Genomic DNA, 23,361 nt, shown 5'->3' with positions numbered 1-23,361 from the left:
CTCCATAGGGACTAACTGCTGATTTGTTCAAGCTCACATAGGAATCAGAGGCTGGAACACACTGCTGACCTTCACAGCACAGAAATCTTTATATGCATGCAGATGTTCTCTTTTTAGACTTTTTTTTTATTACCCTCCTTTTCTTGACGTAGTATATCCCAACAATTACAAAACTAATTTGTACAAACATTAATGCTCCTCAGTGGATAAATAATTGTGTTCCACTTAAGCTTTACTTTTACTGAATGTGGAGTATTTTAAAAAATATGAAGTACGCTTATATCATGTATAGATGTAATATATACTCTATTGATACATGTTGTAATTTTCAACAACTTATTATACTTTGGGTTGTTTAATCTGTGATCTATACACCTTGCAGTAATTATTAAGTTGATAACTACATTATGGAACCCAGAAACTCCAAACCAAAGCTCAACACTAAAAACTGTGAGCGCCTTAAGAAGTTGCTTTGCAGGTGCTAATGTTACCAATGCTAAACATGAAGTCATGGGAGTGACATACAACAAGACAGTTTTTAATTTAAATTTAACCTTTATTTAACCAGGAAAATCCCACTGAGATTAAAAACCTCTTTTTCAAGGGAGACCTGGCCAAGATATGCAGCAGCAAGTTACAGATTTTTTCCAAAAATTGCCAAAATGTCAATAAGATGGCCAACCTTTTCTCAGATCCTGCAGATTAAAAAGTCTGTCAAATTTTAGAAAAATGTCAGTGGTGATAAAATTGTGCGTTTAAAAAAAATAGTGGGTTCAGCAGCAGGTTAGAGAGAAATGCTCCCCCACGCACACTAAATTTGTCCACTCCAGCTCTGAAGTTTCTGTCTATTTACCTTATAATTATGATAATTATTAATACTATCCCTCTTTGGCTTTTTTGTGACAAAAAAATTGCATTGCTTTACAATAACTGTGTCAAACAACAGATCAGTGCTATGACATAATATAGAAATAGAGTACTAAAGGTGAGTACAACCGTGCTAAAGAACACTACTTCAGTAACAGCACACTGTTGCTCTCTGCTGCTGACATTTTCCTAATGTTTGCATGCTAACAGACTAAACTAAAGCCAGCTCAGGCTAAACTTGAAGGTGATAATGTTACTAAAACCATCTGAGTACAGTGTCTTCAAATAAACCTGATAAATATAGAAGATTTCTCTTTATAATTAAAAATGGATTTGCAGTTAGCTGGATAAAGTTTTATTTGTTTTATTAGTTGTTTTATCTTCTCCTGGGTAACGCTGATACAGGATTAAGTAAACTGGGGGTGCTGCAAAATTGCTGTTTCAGACCATAAAGTCAAATCAATCATTCTCCAAACTTTTGTTTTCCATCTGCTAATCTCAACCTTCTATAAAAACATTTCCTTTTTAATGTGTTAAATATTTCTTCAGTGACAAAACCCACATTTTCAGCATTGCGTCTCAATCCAGAAACAAATGAAAATATATTTATTTTAGCATTTAGCTGGAAGCACTGCTGCATCCAGCCTCACTGAGAAAGATATTTAACAGCAGTAAAGAACTCAAATAAGTTAGTGGACAAATATAGTATTTATTATTTTTTTAAAAATTACAAACCAGTAATAATGATTTAGATTCACAATACAGAAAATACATAATAAACATGTTATAACAAGTTATAATTTTAAATTAACCTCAATCAGTAAACTTTAAATGTGTGATCTCTTTGACCCATCAGTCAAATTAATTAAGTCTTAATCACTATATTATTTCATTATAATACAATTCTTTACTGTCAGCTACCCTACAGGTACTTAAAGGTATAATATGCAGGATTTTCCTAAAACAGTAAAATCTCTCAGTTTTCCTTTACTGTTGTATTTATCTGCACAGACTGATTTAATATATTCTGTTTTTCCTGTTTTCTGTACATTCCTGGGTTGCAAGCATTGGGCAATGATTGTGTAGCCCCCAGCTAATAACAACAGGAGGGCGGGATTACATCACTGCCTCTATTTCTTTCCTCATAAATATTATAAAAGAGCTGTTGTGATGTTAGTTTTCATTGCATGTTTTCATTACACCAATATCCAAAATAAGAAAGAAATTTTAATAATTAGACTGGAATAACTACTACTGACTGGCACTCATGTTTTTATGGTTTCCAGTGTCACACACTGGGCAGTAGCTACTTAAAAACTACAGAAAGTATTAATGCAATGTTATCTGGTAATGTTATCATACGTGTTATAGTCATTGTCAACACCAGTTTATAGCCTAGAGCCACACCTAATTCACACTAAATTAAGAAATGCAGCACCTTCCCTGCTGACTTGTGTGATTTCTGCTTCAGAACTCAATCATTGTAAAACAATTAGAAAATTATGCTTCATTGCTTTTTTCTTGCTAAAGCTGTTCCCTCCATCCTCATTCTCAAGGCCAAGTTTACAATAACTGACCATTGCTGCATATTATACCTTTAATGACATTAACAGATCTTAATACATGTGAAAATCAGCTGTTTTCGGCATTTCAGAGATACGCTTGGAAGATTGAACTTCAGTGAAACGGTTGTCAGCAGTTCAGAAGACACGGGAAAGCACCTGAGATTTTAAAGAGTGGAAAAGTGAAACTATCATCAGAATAGAAAAAAATATCCTGTACTAAAAGTTTCTTGAGCTTTGTGTGCACCAGTTCCTCCTGCCCACTGAGAGCTGAATGTCTGTGACAGCCGCAGGTGGCTTTGACTCCTCCATCTAAACTGCAGCTTTGTCTTTTCGGAAAAGGAGTGACATTAAAAGAAGGTAAAAGTTTTTCTTCTTGAAAGCCACTTCTCCTAAATGGGCTCATCAGAGTCCTCGCTCTCCCTCTCCTCCTGCAGGGAGGACAGTGTGAGGACAGGGCTTGTGGCTGACATGGGAGAGGCAGGGGCTGACGGCGAGGTAGAGGAGGAGGTGGAGGGGGATGCTGCCTCCTGAGCAGGGCCTTCGGCCCCTCTTGTGGAGGTGGAGCTACTATTGCTCTCCATGGTGCTGGGGGAAGAGGAAGCAACGTCACACCCAGGAGCTCCTCTTGAAGGCTTCCCTCGGGAATCGTCTTTGGACTCCCTCCTCACCAGCTCCCCTTCCCTTCTGCTACCCTCCCCCCACAGGTCTCTGTCCTGTGTTGGCGAGGAAGTGGTGGATGAGGGAGGCTGGTGCTTCTTGGCTTTCCTACTGGTGTCTCTGAAACTGGCCAGAGGAGGACGAAGCCTCACCCCGCTCCGAGTTGAGCCCTCTATGGCTTTCTGCAACTGTTACAAGAGTGAACGAGGTTTAAACATCCACAGAAGCAAAAAAAAAAAAACCCCAAACATACCACGAAGCAGAGCAACAACATAAGATCATTAAAGTGAACATCCAGCGAGATGAGTTGTGAGGGCGGTTAGTGGACTAACTGCATGAATCAGAGCGTAAAGAATGATGCACGCAGTGACAGAACAGCTCACAGCTCGTCATGCCACATTACCGGATCAAATCCAGAGAGGTGACAAAAAACAAGCCGATAAATTAAAACAAAATGAAAAGCAAAAAGTGACTTTACCTCTTTCAGTGCCACAACACCCACCAGCTTACCAATGCTGGTGACATAGGCGTGACTGAGACCCAGCAAGGAGAACAGAGTGTGGGTCTGAGTAATGAGAGAGGAGAGAGAGGACACGATCCAGTCAGTGTTAGATGTGCTGTACTGTGACAGTGTTCTGCTTGCATGACTGCACTGTTTCTCATAAGCAATTTTTCTGCAACAAAAGAGGAAATGCATGGCTTTGCTAAATAGATGCATAATAAAAAAAATTCAAGTTTCAAAGTTTTATCATATGGACAAAGAACAAACAGGGCGTTCTGTTTGTTCAGACTCTTAGGCCAAGCTGAAATGAGTCTAATGTTTCATCACAGCTTTCAGAAAGCTCCTTTAGAGCTACAGTTGGCAGACAGGTGGACTTGGTATACACTTAAAAAACTGAAAACTGAAGCTGGGACAGATGAATCAAAAACTCACAAAGTCACACACAACAAAGCTGGTTCAAAGGGAGCATAGCATTTATGGGAGAGAGGCTAAACAGTTTGTTTCAGGCAGAAGATGAACTTGGATATAGTTTCAGTATAGTTTAGTTATGAAGAGTTTTTTCCCCCCGTTTCCAGTCTGTGAGCAGAGATCATGACATGAAAATAAGTCATAGTTGTAAGTGTACAGAACCAGTATGTGTATATGAGTTTTGATGATCACCTTATGCAGAGACGTTCTTTCCACCAGCTGAAATGGAGAGGGGTCTATGCGTATCTGCTCCATATCAATTGGTTTGTTCAGCTCTGCCTCTTCCCAGGCTTTGATCTGCAGCCAATCACAAAGCAGAGAGACGAAGGCGCAAACTAGGTTGTAATTATCAATTAGAGTGGTTTGTTGGTCCATCGTTGAGTATGAGGCTGCGCAATCAATAGTGTAAAGTACCTCCTCTGGAGACATGGTGTCAGTCAGCTGCGGGGTTGTGGTCTCCTGAGAAAGGTGGAGGAAGAAAGAGATGATAGACCAAATGATGAAAAGAAAGATAGATGCCCCCTGTTGGTTTTAAAGTATTACCTACTGCAAAAGTTATCACTAGGTCAGCTTCAGGTTATGCCCCCACCCCCCTCATCACATTATTGAGGCTGGCTTAGACTGCCATGCTGGACTGATATCCCTGTCTTAGCTGTCACTGCCAACTCAGTAGCAGATCACTGATGCACTGCTTCTTTGAGTGTTTAGCCTCAAAGCAATGGATACATAAGGTTGATCCCAGTACCTGAGTATCTGTCTGGCCTGACAAAGACGTGGAGGAGAAGAGTCTTTGAAGGGTCCTCCTGACAGATGGCAGCTTGCGCTTGTCTGGGGATGTGGTATGGCAACGCATGTCAGAGTAGAGACAAGTGACATGGATGAGCGAACCTGTCCTTGTATGTAGTGGAAATAACGTGTTACCTGAGTCTGTGTGGTTGGCGGAGGGCTCCTGAGGTTTGGGGGCAGGAACGGGTCCATTACATTCTTCCTGCACAGGAGTGGTGGTCTGATGGACACAACGCTGTCAGTAAGGGGGTTGCAGACACAAACAAACAACACCTGATGGTCAGGAATAGGTCACATTTTTCCACCTTGTCGGGGCTTTCCTCGCCTCCCTCCTCATCTACAAAGGTGAATGACTCCCAGCTGATTTTGGAGGCTTGACCCGGTGAACTTTGACCTCTTTCAAAGACTCGTCTTTGAGGTGAAAGCCACCAGTCCAAGAGGGCTTGAAGCTCTGTCCTCTCAATTGAACCTAGCAGAATCATAGATTCTGCAAAAAAGGAAGTTTCACAGAGAAAAAGTTTGGCATTCAGGGGGAAACTGTTGATACTTACATGAGATCAGCTTAGCACCAAGTCAGAAAAAATAAGTTTAAGGTAAAAAACGAATTTAATGGTCCTTATTTTCTGTCATAAATATATATATATATATTGTTACAATGGATAATGTTGACAGTGGCCAAGGTTCCAAAAAAGAGGTGAGAGTAATCCCTGTTAGACAAAAGCTCAGGCTTCAGACAGTAAAAGCTGTTTTCTTAAAATTTTCTCTACTCTTGGCTCCATATGATATCATTAGGAGCTGATATCTCCCCAATATGATCATCTCATGGACACAGCTTTGCCTCTGCGCACAGAAGCTCCACCCACATGTGATTAAACCCTTCTGTTTACGAGGGCGGCCAATCAGAAGCTTGTTTCAGACGGATAGTCAACTGAAGATCTGCACCAAGGCTAAGAGGAATTATTTTGAACTGTTAATCATGGAAAGCTACTTATAGACCTGGTCTATCCCATTAGTACTAAGCCTTTTAAAAGCAAAATAAAGTATTATTGTTATGGTCCTGGGTCGGTGACCCAGTGTTTTTGGTTTTTGTACTTTTACTTTTGATTTCATCATGGTTTGTGACTGTTTGTGTTTTGGGTTTCTATCCTAGTGTTTCTAGCTCCCTAGTTTTGTAGTTCTGATTTTTAGGTTTCGTTCTTTGACCTCCCAGTGTTAATTCCGTGCTCCCTCTGTTCTGTGTCATCCCTACCTGTGTATTCCCTCTAGTGTAGTCTCTGTGTAAAGCCCGCGTCTCTGAGTCTGTGCCTTCGCGCGTGTTTTGAGTTTCCTGTTTTATTGTGAAAGTCTGTGTCTTATGCCAGTGTGTTCGTTTGTGTTTCCCCTGTCTCGTCTTGTTGATCATAATCAGCTGTGCCTCCCTCCTGTGTGTCGTTTCCTCGTTCCCTTCTGTGTATTTATAGTGTGCATGTTCACTCATGTTAGTTGCTAGTCCGTCTCGGTTTCTCCCCTTCGTGTTTCTCCCAGTCGTCTATTCAGGTTCGTTTTGTTAGTCATTCCCAGTTTAAGTCACCTTGAGGTTTTGCTTTACTCGCTCTGTTTGTGCCACCTGTGTTAAATAAAGCTCGCTCACTTCCAAGCCAGTGCCTGCGTCTGGATCCTGTCTCACACTCATCACACGTCTGCCCCCGCAGCCGTGACAATTATGGCTCACAGAGACGGCAAAGATGTTGGTCATCCTACCTTTGGAGTCGACGATGGGGATGGTTTTCAGGGTCGTGGTGTCAAGCAGATGGTTTAATTCCCGAAAGGTGGCTTGAGAAGACAGAAATCTCACTTTGCGCACCATAATGTCCTCCACAAAGATGTTATACTTGCTGGGAATGACGGGATACAACAATAAGCACAGGTTGTCTTTCATGACAGCGATATGAAAACAAAATAAGGACTTTTAGGTATTTTAACTTTACCTTATGTGCCCAAGGGCCAGCTCAGGCAGGTAGGGTAGCTTCTTCACCTGGATGATGGAGTCGTAGAGAGACGGCTGTAGACCCTGCGCCACCATATTAGCTAAGATGACGGCCACCATCATGGGTAGGATGTGGGAGATTTGACCAGTGAGCTCAAAGCAAATTACTGCTGTGGAAACTGTATGTGTGACGGCCCCCGTCATCGCTGCTGCACCTGTGATGGGGGTGTGATATAATTCCTCCTGATTATTGTACATCGTCATTTTCAGAGGAATGGTTTTGTTTGTTAGTCCACTTAAAACTGACCCATGAGTCAAGCATAAAAAAGACACCAAATAAACCTGTTTCTATCTACAACTTAGCAAAGAGTCCATTTTGAATTGTATCTTTAGACACTTTGTTACTAGCAACCTTGAGTTCAATCTGCAAAAAAATGCAGGCATGAAGTCTATCTCAAAGTCATGCCTTTAATAAAGAGAAAAATATTCAGTAACGATCTGACACAGGACCTGATAAATGTCCTTCATGCCCTTCAGCTGATCATCTTCTGTTCACCGAAGCAAAAATGGACACAGAGGAAGGATGGCTATCAAGAAGCCATTATTAAGGAAGGGAAACGGGTAGAAAAGGCTGAGATATATGAAACTGATGAATCCAAATTGAAATTTTTGGGTCAAATCATCATCTGTACAGTCAACTTAAATGTACTTTTATTCAACCAGCAAGTTTTTTATTTTGTTTTTTTATTTAATTTTTTTCCCAGAACGATGCCTCTTCATCGTCTTATCATCTTTTGGGAGACGCCTGTGTCATTTCTGGTCAAAAAAACCAAAAACTTGCCTGTTGAATAAAAGTAACTTTAACTCAAAATTTACCAGGGGTATGAATAATTATGGGCTTGACTGTATATACAGAAAAGGTCAGGAGAGAGGTACAACAGCGAGTGTCTACAGCCGTCTGTAAAACACTGACAAGGCTCTGTCATAGTTCAGGGCTGTGTTTCAGTCACTGGTGTTGGGGATTTTACAGTGAAAAGTACAGTGAGATTTTGATCCACCATGTAACACCATCTGGAAAGTGTCTGATTGGCACTAACTTCATTTTTCAGCATGAAAGTGATCCCAAATGCACCACCAATGCAGTAACAGCATATCTGGATAGAAAATAGAAGAGCCTGGACCTCATCATTATTGAACCAGTGTGAGATCATCTTAACAGAGAATGGGACAAAAGGCAGGGGAACCATCCTGAAGATTACTTAAAGAAATTATAAGAAAGTTTGAAAGAGTTCAGACTGTTGAAACTTTTACTTTTAAGCTCGTTAGAATTGTACAAACTCTGTTTTCTGTGTATTTCAGTGTGGTTGAATGTTTTAGTAAATCACTACACCTATTTCAGCTAAATAAAACAAACCATCAATTAGCTTTGAAAGCATTATACTATTTATGACACAGTAAATCAGAAACCTTTAAGAGCGTCAAGAGTTTAGCGGTCTTGAGAGGCAGATAAAGTACATCTAGTTTTAAAAAACACTCAGTTGTTATCAAATGTAATATTTTGTAATGACTTTTTAAATTATAATTTGTTTATTTTAGCACACAAACTGATCATTTGGCATGTTGGGGGTGATTTCTGCTGCTAAATCTGCAGCTTGAACAAGAGAATATAAAACACCAAAAAAGGAAAGAACTTTTCTTAAACTTTTCTTAAATCTACAACTCTTCAAATAGCCTTTGGGGACCTGGGGGAAGGTTAACAGACTGACCAATGACAGCGTAACCTCCTGGCAGGATGCGGTAGACTATCCCATCAAACAGGATTCCATTTGGGAACAGAGTGGCCATGATCTCCCCGACAAGGCGACCGAAAGCAGCTCCTTGAGGAGAGAGATAAGGCACTCTGGTAAAGACAAATTGAACTGAAGATCAGCAGGAGACTCGCATTACAAAATCCTCTTACCTAATATGAACACCGGCATAAAGGCACCTGAGGGGATGGGCATAGTGGTGGAAACTGCTGACATCCAGAACTGCAACACAAAAACAGGATCAAAGTAGGATCGAGACCGATCCCAGAGGTTTTTCACGCTATCGCACACAGTGCTTTTCAAGGCAAAACCCACTCCATACACAATGTGAGGTGGAGGCAAGAAGGAAGAGATACCTTCATGATGAAGAAGAGGAGAAGGATGATAAAGACACTGACACGAGGATGAAGCCACGCGGCAGAGCGACCCAGGCCGGGGGGAGCAGGGTATTCTGAGATTTTGGTCCAGGTGAAATTATCAAAGAGTGAGTTGATACACTCTCTAGGCATCAGCTGCAAGAGGAAACACAAACACACAGAAAAAAATTGTCCTAAACAAGGTTTACATAAACACAAAATCATCACATCCTGATGACGCTACATGTTCATAATAAAAAAACCTAAAATGTGACATGTAGTATAAAAAATATTCAGGAAGAATAGAAATTATATATGTTCCAGGCCATTTACATTAAAAGAACAATCCTATTAATTTACAATCATGCGACAGACAGCCACACTTTCACAGGTAAGGTTTTAGTGTTTGCGGACTTAGTGAAAAGTCACCTGATTCATATCAGGTTTTAAAAAATACCACCAGAAATGAACATGAAAAAAGTCAGAGAATTAACAAGATTGATGAATTCTGACCTCTCCAGCCATAAACTGTCCAAATCCAGGAGGAAACGTGATGGTGGCGATGATCAATGTCACTGCACCTGGATAGATCAAACGACTGGGACAACACACAGACGGAGACACACACGAGTTCATTAAAAGCAGCAGTGTATCCCCAGAGGACTACAGTTGTCTTGTCATAGAAATAACCAGTGTGTGTGAACCAGCGCTGATTGTAGAGCTCTCTTGATGCTGCTACTCTCTTTTCTCTAATGGTGAAGACTAATGTTCCCTGACTGTTGAGTCTCAGAGGGTAAGTGAATCTCCCCATTGAGTGAATAACTGGCTGAAAGGTTGTTAAGGCTTTGCTGCTGTCCTGACCAGTGTTGTGAGACTGATGAGTTTGGAGAGTGGAGCTGAGAAACATTAAGAGGAATTGGATTTAAATGCACAAATGGTTTCAGTTCCAAGAAACAGTTTCTGCTACCAGAGTCACAGCAGTTTAAGGGCTGAGCGCCACATGAATCCACAGCAGCGGGGAGGTCTCTGTTATGTTTCTGCGTCTGTATGGGGATCTTACTGTTTGGTTAGAAAGCGTGTAAGAGCCGTAGGCCTTCTCATGAAGAGAACCACCTGTCTGTTCAGGTAAACGAAGAACGCTCCCAAAAAGCCGCACGAGATCCTGAAAGACGAAAGAAAGCTGGGTTAAGGAGCAAGGATGCAGCTTTTACGTGACTATCTCAGATTAAAGGAACCTTGCTGACTCATATTATTTCAACACAAACACATGCAGGCATGCAAGTGCTCACAAAGTCTCCTCACCCTATTATTGCAAATGCAGGCAGCTCTTGAAGGTCAAAGGGAAAATCCATCCGAAAGTTTGTTTTGAAGAGGGCTGTGATTGTGACTGAGAGGAAGAGAGAAATAACTGTTTCCCACCAAGTGAACATGTGGTCTCAGTCTGTCATTCCTATGCTAATACTTTGACAACAGGGACAACAAGATAAATTAAACAAAGTATAACAATAAAAAACAAATACTCCAGTCCACCTGATGAGTCTGAGCCCATATTTAAGCTCCCTTAGCTGTTTTTATGTCTCCATCAACTCCTGAAGGAAACAAATGATTCTTTATGTGGCTCGTTTCAGTCCACAATGTGCTGCTATGTAATATGCAATGGGTTCCCTAACTTTTAAAAACAACTCTCTCTCTCTGACAGTTTATTAGGTACACCTGTTCAACTGCTTGTTAATGCAAATATTGGCTCATCCAATCACGTGGCAGCAACTCAGTGCATTTGGGCATATAGACACGGACAAGACATGCTACTGAAGTTCAAACTGAGCGTAAGAATGAGGAAGAAAAGTGATTTAAGTAATTTGAACATGGTATGGTTGTTGGTGCTGTACAAGCTGGCCTGAGATCTGGAATTTTCCCATCCAACCACCTGCAGGGTTTGCAGAGATTGGCTGCTTGATACCAGAGATCAGAGGAGAAAGATCACACTGCTTTGAGCTGATTGGAAGGCAGCAGGAACTCAAATAACCAGTGATTATTTGAGCAGAAGAGAATCTCTGAATGCACTTTATGTAGATGGGCTACAGCAGTACAAGGCCACACTGCGTTTCACTCCTGTCAAATAAAAACAGGGACCTGAGGCCTCACCAACATTGAACAATGGAAGATTGAAAAAACCTTGTCTGGCACAATAACATTCAAACATTAGGGTCAGAATTTAGTGCAACCAACACGATTGCATGGATCAGTCCTGCCTTGTATCATCGTTTAGGCTAATGGTGCTGGTGTTTTAATGTGTGGGGGATATTTTCTTGGCACAAGAGTAACAACTGAGCATCATTTAATCACCGCAACTTACGTGAGTATTGTTACATGCCATGTCTATCCATTCATGACCACACTGTACCCATCTTCTAATGGCAGCTTCCAGGTAAGTAATGTGCTATGTTACAAAGCTCAGATCCTCTCAAACTTGTTTCTCGAATATGCCTCCACAGTCAACATTACTCAATCCAATCCAGCACTTTTGGTATTTGGTGGAACGGGAGATTCACATCATGAATCTGCAGCAGCTGTGTGACGCTATCATAATAATACAGGCCAAAATTGGTGAATCTATGCCATGAAAAATGAAAAAAAATGAATGAATACTTTCTGAAGGTAAAAACAGCCCAACCCTACCAAGGTGTGCCTAATAAAATGTCCATTAGTTGTATATTAAAAGAGCAGTAAACAGTAAAGTTGCAGGCCTGAAAACCAAAACAATGAAAACAGAGCTTACAGATACTTAAATACTTTGAGGTACTTAAATACTTTGAAGTATTATACTTAAATAATGTAAATACTGATTAACGGAGCTTCAGTGAAGAAGATTCATGAACAGTGTATTCTGAAAAATCGAACCTAATCTAACTGGTTATGTTTGCAATAGAGAAAAAAATTCACCCTGGCACATTTCTGTAATATTTTAACATAAATTCCATGAAACTGAGGTTTCAGACTTTAAAAGATGAAGATTTCCCAAAATCTGTTTGGGTAAGAGTGGCTATGTAATGATCACCCCTTTCTGAGTTATATATTATTTATAAAATTACACTGGAAATGTGAAAATATCTAGTATTGTAATAAAGAGACAGGGTCACCTGAATGCAGCTTGTAGGGATTTTAGGCTACAGGGCTGCTGGGCTGCTTTAAGACTGCGATGATGTATTGAAACATTTCAGGTTTATGTAAAGAAGCAAGTATTACTCAGCTGTCATATTCAGCTACTTTTAATAAACAGCAAGCTCAGCTGTCTTTTTTTCAGTAGTTTGTGTGTATCTGTTGAATATGCATTTCCTCTGCTTCTCACCAGCATCCTTGTTCCAAACAGACAGCACCCGGAATATGAAGGCACTGAATGTGGCGGCAAAGTATCCCCGCCAGTAATTCCTCACCGCAAAGTAGGTAGACGTGACCTCAATACTAAACAGCACCCCTGGTGACGGTGGATCGACAGAAAAAAAGGGGAGGAAGGACAGAGGGAGAGGAGGGATTACAGAGAGGAAGAGCAATGAGGATGGGCAGTGAGAGAAAATGAGGGGGAGGAAGAGGAGAGGAAGAGAAGGGAGCGAGAGAGAGAGAGAGAGGACGGTATTATGAGTTAAAGCAACAAAATGAATTCAAAAACACTTGAAGCTGAGGGTGTAATTATGCACACCAGGAGAACCACGGGGAGTTAACACACATTCAAACGCAGCTAAACACACACTTACATGTAGTCTCGCTCTCTGACACACAAACAGAGACATAATCAGCATGTGAAGCTATAAAACAATAATCAAAGCTGTGTGAAGCTTCTAAAAAAAGATTTAAAAAACATATTTTGGGACCAACATTATGTCAGCAGTAAATACATTCTAGTTTGTTTTGTATACATCTAGTGACTTAAATATAGTGCTGTGCAAAAATTGTAGGCATTTCAGAAGTTTAGATTCTTATCTGTCACACACCCATCCGCCCTCGGGGAGAGTTTAATCGTCCCAAAATTATTCTGCAGCGTGACAACAGGGCCAAACAATAAGCCGCTGTCATTAAAAGAGCCACATTCGACAGTAAGAGCGAGCCTTGCAGAAGACGGTCTGTCCTTAATCCCCTCAGCTCAGCATTACAGGAAGAGACAAGAGACACTGAGACAGACTAATTACCCAACAAGCACCTTGAAAAGCTGAGAAGTGGTCAAAGTTAACTAAATACTATTCACGGCATTATCTTTCAAACTTTCCTTTTTTTTTTTTTATGCCTAAAACGTTTGCACAGCATTCGATGTTTTGTTGACTTTTGTACTTTGGTTGGTACTTCAGCTCTTGATTGTTCGCACTGATAATTAATAAACAGATTATTAACCTATTCAATAAATGATCTATCGAAAAACTGGGATCTTTACAAAGCTTTTCATTAGAAGAGTTTAATTATTGGCTTACTAACTTCAGCTGATTGGACCGTTGAACTGTTTAACCTCTGTTACTGAGGGGGATTTATTGATTTTTAATATGAACCAGTATTGAGTCTTTGAATTACTCACACTCTTTATAACTTTCAAGTAACACTTTATAAAAAATGGAAATTCAATATATTTTATTTGAATTTACAGTGTAATACTACAAATACTTAAGGGCATGTACACTGCAATAAGGGGGTAAAAAGTCAGGTTTTTACAGGAAACAGAGATAATTTTACTGTAAGTAAATTGAAGCACTAAGTACTAAGTTTAGTCTTGCTAGGCAAGATCAATCCGCTCCATAATTTGGCCTAAAAAGTGTATTTACAATGTGAGATGGGGAAATATTACCATGAAATTATGCAGAACGTTTATCATTGTGGTCACAGTCACTGGTTTGGAGGAGAGTACCTTGTAAGAGTACATATTGCTTCCACTGAAGGTGTGGCTGACCTGTTTGAGCTATTTGATTGCTCACATGTGTATCTCTTAAAATGGCAACTAAGTGCATATTTGTCACTGGTCTTCAGTAACTGTAATAGTAATGCTCACGTTCAATAATTCACAAATCAGACATATTATATATGTAAAGAAATAAAGACAAGCATAATGTGTCCCCTTTGGGAAACAAACAGGTCTAAGAATCTGATCCAGTACAGGAGGACGGTTGGTGCAGAGGTTGTGGCTGAGAGGCAGTGTGGAAGATGTACAGTACCTCCTAGTGGAGTGCCAAAACAGCATCCCACCCCCACGGCACAGCCAACAGTCAGTATATCTGTGTAACCATAAGGGTTCTACTGACACAGAAAACAGAGAGGGAGGGGGGGGGGGGGGGGGGGAGGTGGAGGGGTGAGTCACAGAGTGAGGGATGAAAGGCAAGAGATGATGAGGGGTGGTGGTGGTGTTGGGGGGGGGAGGACAATAACAAGAAACATGAGTGTTGACAGAAAGACAGCAGAGTGAGTCGGAAAGAGGGGGAGAGAAAAAAAGATCAAGGTGGTGAGGACAAGAGGGGGACACAGAGACAGAAAAGAAAATTGGAATAAAGTGAATAAATAATGTTCACTAGAGTGTGATTAGAAAAGTTATAAAGGAGGGGAAATTACACCACGAGGATATGAAGCAGAGGAGGCGCATGCCAGTGTGAGTATACAGACTTTGAGGAAGCAATTAAGCAATCAGGAAGCAAACCAAGTGGTCACATTGTCCTTGGAGACAGATCCCTGCAACTGATTGCAGACTGAAAATTGAAGGTAGCACACATGAAATACTTCCACTGATTATTCATGACCTTGAATGATGAGCTGCTGTTTAACTTTTTAGGATAGTTTTAAAGGAATAATCTGCAATTCTTGTCTTTCTGCTGAGAGTTAACGTGCAGTGAAAAGTATTAGCCCCCTTCCTGATTTCTTACCTTTTTTTTGCCCATTTGTCACCCTTATGTGTTTTAGCTCATCAAACTAATTTTAATATTATACAAAGATAACCCAGGTAAATAAAAAATCCTGTTTTTAAATGATGATTTCATATTTCAAGGGGAAAAAAGCTATCCAAGCACGCCTAGCAATTGTCCCCTTGGTTAAATAATGAATTAACTGTGATTACCCACATTTATGTTTTAAAAGCTGAGTTCAGAATGATATCATCATTTAAAAACTGCATTTTGTATGTACTCAAGTTATCTTCATATTCAAGTTTGTTTCATTTGCATGATCTGAAACGTCTATGCATGACAAAAATATAAAAGAAAGATAAATACTTTTTCGCAGCACTGTAGATGGAAAAATTTATGCCATATTTATATATGTATGCTAAACATAAAGCTTAAGCCAGCAGGCAGTTGAATTAGCCTAATTCAGTCTTAATGTACCTTCTAGCAAATACAGCTAATTCACAAGTTCTCATTAAATTTGTCTGAACCATATAAACGACTGACTGTGGGCTATTGTGCAGTAATTCAATTCAATTCGGTTTTATTTATTTAGCGCCAAATCACAACAAATGGGGCCTCAGGGCACTTTATATTATGAGGTAAAGATTCTCCAATAATACACAGATAAATGCGTAACAACATCAACATCGGGGATTCAAATTCAGTTATCCCAACTACATTTACAAAATCCAATATTCACCTGACATTGGTCACTTTTGTGGTGTTTAATGGAGCCTATTATCGCTCCATATTTTTATTATTGTACTCTGCCAGAGGGGTGCCACAGTTTTGTAGCACTGTCACCTCACAGCAAACAGAAAGACTACGGGTTCGAAGCAGCTGCAACCAGCAACAACTGGGATGGGCTCCAGCTTCCCTGCAACCCTTAATTGGATAAGTGGGAAAAAAAATGGATGGATGAATGAAGTCTACTAGAGCAGATCTTCATGACTGAGAGAGCAAACTAATCCTTATTTATCTTATTTAGCTGGCCCCTCAGCTCCTAAACAAGCCTCATTAGCTCCAATCCCCCTCCCTTTAAAGCAGCTATTTTTCTGATTTGCTACCATGTACAAACAAAAGGTTTGAGGAACATCATACTGTCATATTTTCATGACAGACAAGACAGAACAGTAAGTGCCCCCTTTAAAAGCCACCTCGTGATTTAAGGAGGCATCCATACAAAACATCCATACAGGGCAATTTGATTATCTGCACAGTTGTCAGCAAAAACAAAGTGGATCTGCGCTCCATATTTGTTTTATTCTACATCCTCGGCCCTGACTGCTAATTTGTATTTCTTATCCTGACCTTTGCATCACGTCCAGTCAGAAAGAAAAGAAAAGCAGCTCTTCCGTGATTTTGCTTTCATATTTCCTAGAGTTTAAATGTGGATTGTGTCAGACTATAACCTTGTGAAAACACACTATGTTTCAGTAGCACAAAATGTATGCAAATGAAGAGCCAGCACCTTTAAAATATCCATTGCAGGTGTAGCATTGATACTGATTCTAAATATAAATGTTTGAATAGTGGTTTGGTTCACTTTCAAGTAGTGCAGCACACTGATGTGAGGCCAGTTTTAACCTCCAAATTAATTGTAACTGATGTTTCTTGATGAGGTCAAAGCCGACCGTAGACCTGAGGCCGAGCGAGCAGAGCGGGACTTGCCTCCGATCGGGGCACCGAAACAAGTGGCTACTCCTACAGCACACGCACACACCAGCAGGTCCTGGTTATGGGAGCCATTCTGGGTTAAAGGTCAAGGGTGAATGCAGAGATGAATGAGAAAGCCAAGGGGAGGGAAGGGGGGGGAGGGAAAGAGGGAGACAGGGAGGTCACTGTTAATACACATGCCAGACATAACGGTCACACTATTAATACAGTGAGACAAACACAGACGAGGCGTGAGGGGGCGAACCAAAACAAAGACACGGGAGAAACGGGGAGGGGCTGGCGTGAGCTGGATGACAGAGACAAAACACAGCCACGGGGTTCCCACTTTTTCATTAGTGTTAAAGTTCTTTCAAAAATTTGAGGGACTCAAAAGTAGCTTCATTTAAAATTCTATAATTAAGGGTTCAAGTTCAAGGACCCTGATATGAATGCTCAACACTGACCTGTTGATATTACAGTTACAGCGTTCTGCTCTCCCAATCATCGTCTATCATGGTGCTATGATAACATTTAAGAAACAAAGCAAGGTTCTCAGGGATGTTGAGATAAATGGCACTAAATTTAAAATGAGATAATTGTACATATCTAGAAATACCTGAACTTTTTCTGTTTTTCAGATTTTAAAAAATAATGAGAAAAATAGTGGGAACCCTGTAATTACAACAAAGATGTCAGCAACACCATAAGTTATTACAAAAACACTGCATTCTTCATTTAAATCAGCATGTTGACTGTGGTCAGTAAAGAGATGGGGGGGTTGTGGGTAATGTAGTCGGCTTTGGTCAGGGGCTCAGCTTACCTCATAGACTCCAGAGAAGATGGACATGAATCGACTCAACACTGCGGCGCAGATGCTGGCAATGTGGACAAAGGGACCCTGGGGGTGATGGGAGGACATTACTGACACAGATATGAGTGACGTGTAATGTTATCTACAGAGACACAGAGTGCTGTCTGTAAAAACAGAGAGTCTAAACTGGGACATATTTTATCAGAACTGATAAATCACTGTGTAATTACTGGATGTGACACTTTCCATGCTACTGTAATAAGGAAAACGAATGTGGTTCTTTGCTGAGGACTGGAGTAATTTGCCTCAGTCCCGTGAGAAGAGGGCGAGAGGAACAACATGACAGAAGATGATTTATTACCCCCTCCCAGTTGGAGAGTGAGACAGAAAAAGGACTGAAGATGTGGAACAAGATGCTGAATGAGTGGGGATAGACACAGAAGCACACAAGTAGTAAGGAGGTGAAAATACGTGTTTGCTTCAGTGCTGGATTTAATGCAATGCAAAGCAATGGGCTAGAGTCTGTAGTAATACAACCTGTTAGCTTTGCAAACAATCGCTTATTAAGCTGTTTTTTAAATATGTGTTATTATTAACATATTACCACATTTTCCTTCTCTTTTGCAGTGAGGAAAGAATAATATTTTTCTACATCCCTGTGAATCCTTGGCATGCATAGTGGAATGTATCTAATCCTACAGTTGTGTTAGTGCTGTAGACTGATGCAGCTCCTGGGTCTGCAAGATGAAGCCAGTGCACAAGTTTCTTAAAAGTTCCCTGTTGTATAAAAGTCTGTGATAAACGGCCCTTTTTGCTCCTTAACCTCAGTAAACACCCATGACGCCTATTAGTAGATAAATCAGGTTTATGCCTTACACACTATTATCCAGCAGAACCTATGGTGAGTGCAAATATTAAGATCAGCTTTTGTGACGACAGACAGGGTGGATGTTACATTGCTGAGGTATTTGAATTATTATCATTGAGTGTATTTGAGCTGCCAAGGAGCTCTATGTCATATTTTTAAAAAACATCTGTAAGCTAAAACACTGGTAGTGAAGCAAACTGAGCAGCTGAATGATGCTGGTGCTAAACCTGTCACTCTGAGGGAAATGAATAAGCTTGTTCCTGTTTTATGGTGGAGGAAATGCTGCCAGTACCAACTTGCTTTGAAATGAGGTAAAGTTAACATAGTCAGAAGTAGAGCGGTAGAGGCTGATCTACTCTAAAGAGTTTCCTCAGTCGGAAACACTGTAACACAACTGATCTTGTAATGTAACACGATAGTTTTTAAAGTAATGTTGCCTAACACGGGGGTTTACCTCTTTGCCCACAGGCATCCCACTGCCCAGGCCAGCGGTTAGGCCGATGACTTTAGCTATGAAGGCTTTAAGGGTCAGATATTCTTTTAAGACTACACCTCTCAGGATGGTTTTCAGCTCAGGGATACCAGAACCTGTATTTAAAAAACAGAGAGAGAAGTTATCATGTCAGTACTTTACAATAGACAAAATGAGAAAAAAGAAGCAAATACAGGAGGAAATATAATGAGAGAGGATAATAGAGGCTGACAGGTGATGGAGGGCTTACCGATGGCCTGCGGGGAAACCAGGTGACAGAAGAGCGAGGCGAACATGACAAGGATCATGGGATACGTAACCCAGGCGAGGTACTGGAGCAGTACATTGCCCTTAAGCTCCCCATGCACCCATTTATAGGCTGCAAGACAGAATAACAGTAGAAACAGAAAAAAACAAGAACAGGAAAAAAAGCACATTACACAAAGGAGCAGTGCAGAGAAAAACTGGAGATTTGAAATGGCAATAATCTCCATGACAGCTCTACCTTGCAGGCTCTTGGCACTAGCATAGTCCATACTCCAGCTAACTAGAGCCATAGTCAGTCCCAGAAGAACCAGGAAAATCCAGTCCTCTCCCATTTTTGTCACTATGTAGCGCCGCACACGAGCCAAACAATCTGGAACAGAGAGATAAAATCAAAGAGTCAGGGAGTCACTTAGTGAGATCATGGATGAAACAGATGCAGTAAATAAAGTAAATGTAGACTGATAAGTACAGATTAACTCAGTCAAATAGTCAACAAATGCAACATGAAAGATCACAAAGTCAAAGCAGTGTAATTATTTACACAGATAGAGGTGACACTCCTATAATATAAGAATCTCAATATTCCCTGCACTAACTCCCACTTGATACAAACTGCATATTTATTTTCCTTCTCAAAATCATTGGAATTGGCTGAAACAATGACGATGAGGATCCTGATTTGAGGGGCCCTCTAGGTCAGTTTAAAAAAACTCAGACAAAGCTGCAGTCACTCAAAATGTATTAAAGTCAAAATAGACATTACAGCAAAACCTAAAACAGCAGCAAGAAGGTCAGAGAGGAGACTCAACCTCCCTGACACCATGTCAACATAAATACACACCAACAGTTCAACTCTGTGCACATGTTCACAATACTGAGCACAACTCCTTCAAGTGCTTACTCTAAAGTCCCTCTTATGTCATAATCATCTGCATTTATAGCCTCCAAAATATAGCTACAAAATACCTTCTATACCTTAAGATTTGGGTAAATGTTTTGAGTCTTGCACCTTTAGAGATTTTCTTTTTATAACTCTGGGTAGGTTACATTTAGATACCCCATCGCAGCAGCCCTTAAGTTCAAGTGGTATTAAGTGCCTCGTGTAGCCTGATTAAACTACCGTGCTGCCTCATATTTTATGAGCTCATCATGTTGCATGTAAAATCATAATGTGCAAAGTAACCAGAAATTGAAACCATTAGACAAATGCAAAGCTTCACTCTTTGAAAAGTCATGTAATAAAACAACAAAGTGTGTGGAAGTGGCAAAGCAGCCAAATGTTTCCATATACATTTTCATAACCACATGCTGGTCACCTTGGCATTTGGAGTAGGGACGAGGCTTCTTGGTGGAGGAGGCATGGCTGTGATGCGACTCCAGGGTCACAGGGTGCTGATGATGATGCCGCCGGCCGTGGCCTTTGCGGCCTGTGGCTGCGGTATTGTCCCCTGCCTGTCTTCTCCATTGTCTCTCTGTCAGTAAACGGGCAGCCTCCCGTCGGGCGAAGTTTCCCAGCTGCTCCCTGTACTCTCCGTAGAGCTGTAACCAAGGGGACACACTGGCAATCACTATGAAACGAAAAGCACCCAGTGGAGAAATCATGTGTTTCTTGGGCTGCACAGAAGAGAAACAACACGCTAGAATGGAGAGGAGGGAGAGAACGAAAAACAGGCGAAATACCTCTGACAACTGAGACTTGGAAGAAGGATAAAACTGGATCTAGTGTGAAGAGTCTTGAGATAACGAGAAAGAGATGGGGAATGTGTGGCGTGTATGTAAGGGATACACACCAACCTGAATAGCCTGACAGACAGAAATAGACAAAATGGGCATAGAGATTGGAAAATCCCCGCCCTGAGCAAAGGAACGGTCTGGAAAAAAGCCAGAGGAAGATATTCGGAAAGAGAGGACATTCCACACGTTCCACTTCCGACTGCGTGTGCATTTTACACCTATGACTACACAGACACCTACACACATGCTGTCAAACACACACACATACATTCGGTCAGCTTGCACCGGACTCGTTAAAACTGTAGAAGCTGTAAAATACTGCAGATCCGGATGCAGCTATGGTGTGTGCAACTGAAACCTACAGATCACATGCATCCCACCACACAGCAAAGCAAGAAACTGAATCATACAGAGAGCTGGCTGCCACACATTTCTGTCTCATGTTCACACAGGAAAGGAGAGCGGCCACATCCAACCATGAGGCCCAACTAGGACAAAAGCTCGGCTAACTGAACATAATTATGTGCTGGTGAAATGAAAGAAAGGTGAGACAAAAATCCACATCTTCTCTAAAAGTCTTTACGTCTACAGAGCGCAAGTTCATTTTTCTCCAGTTCAAGTGCACACAAAAAACAGCCTCACATAACCAGTCCACTGCAATACATGACTCACTACAACCACATGACAACGTGACTGATATAGAAGTTTATAATTAATACATGAATATACCACATAGCAGGTGGCCAAGCAGTTACTGCTGGAGGCTTTTGAAAACCTTTGATGCCTCTAAATCGTCGAGGAGGTTATTTTAAATCTCACTAAACACCACAAACCACAAACTGTTATTCAGAACAATGCTGCACCACTAACAGCTTAATACTCCTGTCCTTCAGCCCCGTAAAACCTGAGCTAACAGCAGGAGAAACAAAGTATTGTCAGTTATTTGTTAATATGCAAAGAGCTGGTTGAATATTACCTCCTCAAAACGGGTTGCAAGAGTTTGCATCACGCGGGAAAACTTATATTTAAAGTAAGTTACATACAAGTTTTTCTGTGTGATGTGAAGATGGAAACTGATGAAAGTTTTTGCAACGGAAAACTTCTCCTGAGTTCTGCTGCGATTATTTCTTCCAAAGGTTATGTTTTTTGACAGCAACTGAAGGTACCGTCTTGTTTCTATCTGCATACACCCACTGGACACTTTATTAGACACACCTGTTCAGTGGCACAGGCAATGGGGATTTTATTTATATAATACATTTAATTCATTATATGTAAACTGAGTAGCACAAAAGATAAAAATACAAAACTCCATTTAGGTTTACAGTGCCTCAAGACAATGAAAACAGCAAAATAAAACATTAAAAAACGCAGGTGTAGACCTGTGTGAACAAAAGAGTCTTGAGTCTGTTTTTTGAATGTTGGCACAGATGTTACTGATCTCAGGTCAGCAGAAAGCTTGGAACAGGACTACAGGAACTGAAAGCACTCTCAGCTAAAGAAGCAAAACAGAGAGGTGGAGTGTGCGGAGGAGCTTTGTGAACATGTGAGATTACCATCTAAGATCAAACAGACTGTCAGTCTCTGACTTTTTGGACCAACAACAATATTTCTGTCTTGTCTCTGTTCAGTTCTAAAAAGTTTCGAGACAACCAGCAGTTGATGTCATTAATGCAGCTCATTAGCTAATAAACAGAGGTCAGATCTTCAGAGGAAACTGATAGGTACAACTGTATATCATCTGCATAAGAGTGGTAGGATATATTATGATTCGTTATGACAGTACCAACTGGGAGAATGTAAATTTTAAAGTCTGTGAAGGTTCTCAGTCATCCAGGTCATCGTAGTCAAAGGAGCTTTCAAAGAAAAGCGTCTGGACTTCTTTAAGTTGCTTGAAGACGTTTCACCTCTCATCCGAGAAGCTTCTTCAGTTCTGGCTGATTGGGACCCAAACCCAATTTCACACCTTGGCTCAGGCAATTAGAGGATCATCAGGGGGTCCTTTTGTCCCTCTGTGGGGGGAAACTCCCGCTAGGTTTAAATCTGGGACTCTCCACCATTTGACCTTAGAACTGAAGAAGCTTCTTGGATGAGAGGTGAAACGGCTTCAAAAAGGTGTCCAACCAGTACTAGCAAGGTGTATCTAATGAAGTGGCCAGCGAGTCTATAAGCACATAGGAGGATCTTTTCCTATCACTTTTTTAAATACAGAATTTAATTTAATTTCACACAAATGTCTGTCCAAGTTGTGAACAATGGAAGAACATAGTGAGGGAGATCTTTATAACAGAGAGGATGATTTTGTCGCTGAAATCTAAAGGAGGCACCTTTTTACATGAAAGTGTGGGAGAAATGCAGGACTGAAGAGGACTCAGATGGTTAGGCACTAAGATAATATATTATGAAATGTTAGATTATTGTTTATAAATTTGTTCAAATTTACTGAATAAATAATTAACAAAGAAAAAAACCCTCCATGTTTGTTGTTAGAGTTTTGTTCTGTTGTTCTGACGATGGAAACAACCTAGGTAAGGGGATTAAGTAAAAGAAATAAAACATATGACAAGAAAATAGAGCTGTGCTAAAAAGATATCGTACTGAAGAATTTTCTGCTGCAAGTAAAGATAAAACGGTCTCCACTCATGACACTGACATATCTTATTTTCCTT

General features: G+C 40.6%; 1 protein-coding gene across 1 annotated transcript; it reads right to left on the bottom strand.

The window, feature by feature from the left end:
• Positions 1–1,560: 1,560 nt before the first annotated feature.
• Positions 1,561–21,698, bottom strand: clcn1b (chloride channel, voltage-sensitive 1b; the record flags this gene model as incomplete). The annotated part of the gene is made up of 24 exons (XM_082552938.1): positions 1,561–3,277; positions 3,568–3,654; positions 4,252–4,356; positions 4,474–4,518; positions 4,805–4,887; positions 4,981–5,065; positions 5,151–5,332; positions 6,586–6,719; positions 6,813–7,026; positions 8,578–8,688; positions 8,772–8,841; positions 8,976–9,131; positions 9,489–9,573; positions 10,036–10,137; positions 10,278–10,362; positions 12,325–12,450; positions 14,168–14,246; positions 17,361–17,438; positions 18,674–18,807; positions 18,942–19,070; positions 19,197–19,328; positions 20,275–20,572; positions 20,753–20,761; positions 21,669–21,698. The coding sequence occupies 24 exons, from the start codon at positions 21,696–21,698 to the stop codon at positions 2,822–2,824; spliced, it is 3,015 nt and encodes a 1,004-aa protein (XP_082409064.1). The 3' UTR covers positions 1,561–2,821.
• Between the last annotated feature and the right edge of the window lie 1,663 nt (positions 21,699–23,361).

This window comes from Aulonocara stuartgranti (assembly GCF_965226115.1).
Source record: "Aulonocara stuartgranti genome assembly, chromosome: 11".
Lineage (NCBI taxonomy): Eukaryota > Metazoa > Chordata > Actinopteri > Cichliformes > Cichlidae > Aulonocara > Aulonocara stuartgranti.
Note: the sequence above shows the minus strand (reverse complement) of the source record. Positions and strands in the feature narration are given on the sequence as shown.